Below are 6,160 nucleotides of genomic sequence, written 5' to 3'. Positions count from 1 at the left end.
ATTTAATTTAATAGTGCCCCAGCCCCCCCCCCTAATATCCCTAAGCATATCCTGTCCCTTGAAACTCTATGGGCTTGTTTACACACTGCTCATCCATTGACAACTGATAATGCAGTGCCATGGACAAGCTGATTCCATTGATAAGCATTGTGTCTGAAGTGATAACGAAAGTTGGAATGTTTAATATGCAATGGCTCCTTTACACATATGAGTCACCAAGTGGTGCCCCCAACCATCACATCTCCGACATACATGAGTGTTCCAGTTCTACTTGTCTGTGAAGGTTTGGGGCATGGTACATATTGGCTCAAATTGTGCCATAGCGAGTGAAGCATTTGTGTGTTGCCTTTACCTGGCAAGAATCCTTCATCCCCTCCATGTATCCTGCGCACATCATATCATCCTTAATTTGCGGGCTTGTTCCTGGAAGGTAGCTGTAAAGGCTCTCACATGTGGCGGTATCTACAAGAGGAAGCAGCACTTCTTGTAGAAGTTCAGGAGGTGGAAGGGCGACTGAGAGAAATAGAGAGATGGGGGGGGTGTCAATAAATTATTATCTTATTCCAGTCTCCCAACTCCAAGTAGCCTAATTTGCAAGCTATGCCAACTCTGCAACATAAACTGATTTATTGTAGCATTGTCTGCTGGCTGGTCTTTTATGCTGCATTATTTGCAATCCAATTCTTTTTTTCTAAGCCACTCTGACCTACCAGAAGGTCTCATGGGGACCGTCAGCAAAATGACATACATTTTTCTTAGGATGTCCAAAGATTACTGTAAAGGTGAGAACAGTTCCACCTTTGCAGCCATCCTTAGCCAAGCTAAAAACAACCTGACCGATTCCCAACAAGCAGCTGTGCTGCCCTCGCCCTTTCATTTGCCCCAGTTGCACTGGTCAATTTCACATTATTCACTGTGCAGCCACATTTTGACCCACATCTCCCCCCAATTTCCCCCATGTCTTCTCGATCCTTGCTTTTTGAGATCAAGAAGACATGGGGGAAATCAGAGGGAGATGTGAATCAAAATGCAGCCGCACAGCAAATAGTGTGAAATTGTCCAATGCAATCAGGGAGCGAGGGTGGCACATCTGCCTGTGGGGAATTGGTCCCTGTTTCTTTCTTTCCAGAAATTATTAATTCTGTATGAGCATATCTGCAAGGACAGTCCTAGCATTCACCACCAAGGGCTGCAGTACTACATGAATTCACACAGGTAGGAAAATCTTATTCCCTCCCCCTACTTGCCTTTCTTTTTCTCTGTATTCAGGGAAGGGAAAATCCTGTTCCCTCTATCAACCAGCCTTCCTTCTATTCCCACTTCTTCCCTTTCACTATGCTCCTTCTTCACTCTATCAGCCACCCTCCTATTTTCCTTTCTCCTCATCCTCTATCCCAACTGCTGACTCCCCCATTCACCTTCTCTCATTAATGGACACCATTTTGGATTGCTCTGACAACCCCAAATGACACTTGAAGTGGCTTTTTCCCCTTCAACTTCTACAAGTTTGGAGGTTTTTTATCTCCGAATCTTTTTTAACTTTTCATTTTTTTCTGCAAATGATTTATAGAAACTTCTCCTACATCCTCATATAGCGCTACTGTATGTATTTCTTTTCATATGGAGGGGAATAAAAGATTGCTTGGGATGAAGACATGGTATGAAGGAATCACCTTGGGATCAAAACATGCATAACATGTGTGGTGAAACAACATTATCTATTCCATGATTAATCTCTAAAATCTCTAAAATAACTTGTTCTACAAGTTTGACACAAAAGTCAACTGTGCACAGCAATGATTGGCCCCCATGACATCATCAAAAATTTTGTCACAGTTTGAGGAAATTCCCAAATGCTCAAAATCTTTACACTTATTATAATGTGTAGATTATATTATAGGTATGGTACTGCTATTGGCTTATGATGTCATTCTTTCTTTATGGATACTGCATTATGTTTGAGTAGTTGTAAGACTAATGTATACTTTGTTACACTGTTTATAGTTTCTGTTATTGTTTTATGCTGTATGTGCTAATTAAATAATAGAAGGGGGGAATCAAGAATCTGTATCCATTGATGGAGAACTTCTGCACTTTTAACAGGTTCCTTTAAAAAAAACCCAAATAAGGTGACAAATAGCTAAACAGATATTTATATGGTGTTTATCCCCTCCCCCCAAAGTAAGGAGGAACTGCCTGCCTGAAGCCCAACAAGTGGAGCAAAGCTGACAGCTGTGCTAGATATTGATTTACAATTGTGAACATCTGTAATTCCAGTTGCAAAACCATCATGACCCTGAGCTTGCCGAGCACCTGAAGATTTTGGGATGAACGCCACCTGTACATTTTGCTTCTTTAAAATCTTGAGATGCAATTCGGGACTCTTAGCTAAGCCCCAGAAAATCAGAGGAATCCTCCGATTTATTCTCTTACCATTTTGCTTGATGCTCCCCCAACCTGCAACCCAGCACCCCATCCTGGGAGGGAAGACAATGGAGCGTCCTGGAATACAGGCAGGCTGGATGCGATCAGTGAATCTGACGGGGCGTTCCAGTTCCAGAAGGGCAATGTCATTGCCAGTCCTATGATCTGAGTAGTTGGAGTGGATAATGATGGTCTTCACAGGGACTAACACTGATCCAGGGTGAGGGTTTAGGAGTCTGTAAGCACCCAGCAGGACGGCATACAGAGAGGGATCCGTGAGACCACTAGATAGAAACATTGAGTGATAAGGAATGGAAGGATGCACTCAAAGCTCTTGGACAAATCTCAACTAGGTGGCATAGGCATACTAGGCTGGAAAAAAGGAGTGTTAGCCAAATTGCCTTGAATTCCGTGGGGCAGGGTCACCCCACCCACTAGGTGCATCTAGGTGATTTCTTAGGGCGCCAAAGCCGGAGGGGCACTAACCAGCCTTGTCAAACCCACCCATCCCACCTGTGGCATTGGGGTCTGCTACAGCAAATGACAGCCCCATGAGGCACCTCATCCCCAGTGAATGGTTAGGGAGGAGCATGCTCCTTCCCTCCTTTGGAGGGTGGGGGGCAAGGTAGGGAGGTGTGGCCCTCCTCATCCTCTGCCATCCACTCTATCTGGCCATCTTTCTTTCTCTGAGGGGTTTAGAAATAGAAGATGGGGAATATGTGCTCTGAACCGGCAGAACCACGTGGACTCTAGCTGCAGACTAGAGTTTAAAGATGGAGGTAGGGTATATGGATAGCAAGCTGGGCATAAGAGGGTTAAAGCTTCAATAGGGGTCGTGGAGAGGGAGAGAGAGCATGTGCTTGGGAAGCATCTTTTATAACGTGGTGTGGGGGGCAGGCTAGGCTGGCCACATCCCCTATGACACCTTCTGTTAGTCCATCCCATAAAACATCCTATTGGTTGGCTGGAAGAGGGGAGGGGGACTAAGGAGTGGTCAATGTTGAGATCTAGAAACTTAGGCTGGGAACTGGCACCTGGATGAAGAGTGATTGAATCATCAGTCTAGGGCTATTGTCTCTTGATGGCCCTAGCCGGCTTGCTGGTGGGTGAGCGATTAGTTGCTAAGCAACCATGAATAGAGTCTTTTGATTAGATTTGTAGGTGGCTGGAAGAGGGGGGAAAGAGGTTGCCTACATGTCCTGGAAGAAACTCCTTATGGCGTCTGGAGTTCTCTGTCCTCATGTTTTTCCATGGCATGGCATCTGAGGCTTTGTGCAGGCTTATGGAACTGCCTCATCTCACAGCAGGCAAGATGGCTGGTGACTCTGGACCTTCACTGTAGCAGCAACACTAAAGGAAGGTGTCCCTCTTTCAGATGTGCAGTCTCAGCAGGTATTCCCAGGTCTCCATGTTATACAGTCCCTTTGCACAGTCCATACAGTTCATAAAAACACATTGATAGGCTTGCATGGCAACAAGAGCACCTAGAAAACTTTGGTGGGGCAGGGTCACCCCACCCACTAGGTGTAGTTAGGTGGTTTCTTAGGATGCCAGAGCCGGAGGGGCACCAACCAGCCTTGTTAAACCCACCCATTCCACCTGTGGCATTGGGGTCTGACAAAGCATGAGGCACCTCATCCCCAGTGAGTGGCTGGTGAGGAGCATGCCTCCTTCCATCCTTTGGAGGGTGGGGGGCAAGGGTGCTGAGTAGGGAGGTGTGGCCCTCCTCATCCTCTGCCATCCACTCTATCTGGCCATTGTTCTTTCTCTGCAAAGCCACCATGCAGAGAACTGATGTGGTTTGAGGGGTGAGCAGCAGCCACTTTCTGTGCCTCACACCTCACCATGTGCCTCACCGCCTCAGGTCCATGCCTCACCTTGCCGCTAATGCCTTTTGCCTTGACCGGGGGTGAGGGGGAAGAAGGCTGGGCAGTGACTTCCTCAAAGCACACCTTCCTCGCCACTGGGGAGGAGACGACAAGGAGGGTAGACATCAGCTGTTTGCCATGCCTCACTGTGGCGTGGGAGAGGAGAGCAAACAGCGGGGTGAGAGTGAGCAGTGGGAGGGGAGGGGATTAGGCAAGGCAGTGATCACCACCTTGGGTGCTCAAAATCCTTGAGCTGGGAATGAAGGAGCCTTGTTGGATGATAACATTGTTTCTCCCTGTTTCTCCTTATAACAGCCTTGTAAGGAGGGTTAGGCTGAGAGACTGGCCAGATTGGGGTCCCCCTAAGCTTTGTGGCTGAGCCAGGACTTGACGCTAGCACTCTATGGTCTGATGATCAGGGGCGACGGTAGGTGAGAGCTCCTGTGAGGGGGATGATTATTCTGCATTAGCAGGACAGCATAAGGGAAAGATGAATTTGGGGGAAGTGAATTTTATTGAAAAGGAGACAGGTGGAGGTTGAGGGGAGGATGAGAACCAGAAGACTCCAGGAAGGAGCGTAGCACCTAATGGCTGGTGAATATGGCAGTTGACTGCTGGGTTCTCAGTGACAGCACAGGGGAAACTCATAGCCAAGCTCTAAGTCTTTTTTGAGGGGTAATAAAATCTCATAAATTGCTACTGAAAAGTAGGAGCCAGGACTCCTGGGTTCCGCAGGAAGGAGAGTGCCTGCCAACTCACCTGTCAAAGCAATGTGCAGCCGTGAGGACCCAGCTTGAGGAAATGAGGGTCCCCCCACAAACATGCGAGTCTATGAGCTGCAGGCTTGCCATCCATGGCCAGGTACCTGTCTCTGCCTCTGAACCTCCCACAATTCGAGTGGAGGGGGCCAGTTGGCCACAAGCTGGAGAAGAGAGCCAGATGGACAGGTCAACAAGCTGGAAATGGGATCCACACCTAATGAGTGGGGAAATCAGGACTGAATTTAGGATGGGGAGGTCTCTGCAGTGGAGCTGGGCAAGCAGGCAACATAGACAATGGTGGTGGAATGAGCCATCAAGGTGCAGCTGACTTATGGCAACCTCATAGGTTTTTCAAGGCAGGAGGCTTCAGAGGTGCTTTGCCAATGCCTGCCTCTGTGTGGCAACCCTGAACTTCCTCGGCGGTCTCCCATTCGAGTATGAATCAGGTCTGACCCTGCTTAGGACTAGAGCTGCCTTGTGGTTGCACCACCATTTGCCCCTACACTATTGGTCAATTTCACACCCGAAGCTGCGGGGCTGCATTTTGACTTGTGGCTTCGCCCGATTTCCCCCACAGTTTTGTGATCCTGTTTTTTGAGGATCACGAAACTGCGGAGGAAATCGGGCGAAGCCGCGGGTCAAATGCAGCTCCGCCGCTTCGGGTGTGAAATTGACCAATAGTGTCGGGGCAAACGGCGGTGCAACCACGAGGCAGCTCTAGTGCGAAATCAGCCATAATCTTAGGAGGTGGGCTAGCCTGGGATATCCAGGTAAGGACAAGTACTAAACCAAATGGCATTGTAGAAGATGTTCTTTACCTGGTTCCAGCTGGGCCTCTGCAACACCTGCAAAAATAAGGACAGAAGGATCAGGACAAACAAGAATCTCTTCCTGATAAAGATAGCACTGGGTGACCAGATGCAAATGAGGCAACGGCTCTTGGAGTTTTAAAAGTTGTGTGAATAGAAATACTGGGAAATGCAGGTTCTTTTGACCCAACACTGCTTAGGGTAGGAGAGGGAGCTGCCCCAATGAAATGGGAGAATAGCCGATGTTCCTCGTTTCGCTTCTTTCCTTGTTTTGCTTCTTTTTAATATTCATTTTTAT

At 47.8% G+C, this 6,160-nt stretch overlaps 1 protein-coding gene across 1 annotated transcript; it reads right to left on the bottom strand.

Annotated features, from left to right (window-relative positions):
• Window positions 1–2,433: 2,433 nt before the first annotated feature.
• Window positions 2,434–5,898, bottom strand: LOC107125082 (serine protease 27-like; the record flags this gene model as incomplete). The annotated part of the gene is made up of 3 exons (XM_015428548.1): window positions 2,434–2,708; window positions 5,052–5,214; window positions 5,872–5,898. Coding segments are annotated over 3 exons (465 nt in total), but the record flags the coding sequence as incomplete, so codon positions are not given.
• Between the last annotated feature and the right edge of the window lie 262 nt (window positions 5,899–6,160).

This window comes from Gekko japonicus, unplaced genomic scaffold (genome assembly GCF_001447785.1).
Source record: "Gekko japonicus isolate JY-2015 unplaced genomic scaffold, Gekko_japonicus_V1.1 scaffold9497, whole genome shotgun sequence".
In the NCBI taxonomy this organism is placed as follows: Eukaryota; Metazoa; Chordata; class Lepidosauria; order Squamata; family Gekkonidae; genus Gekko; species Gekko japonicus.
Note: the sequence above shows the minus strand (reverse complement) of the source record. Positions and strands in the feature narration are given on the sequence as shown.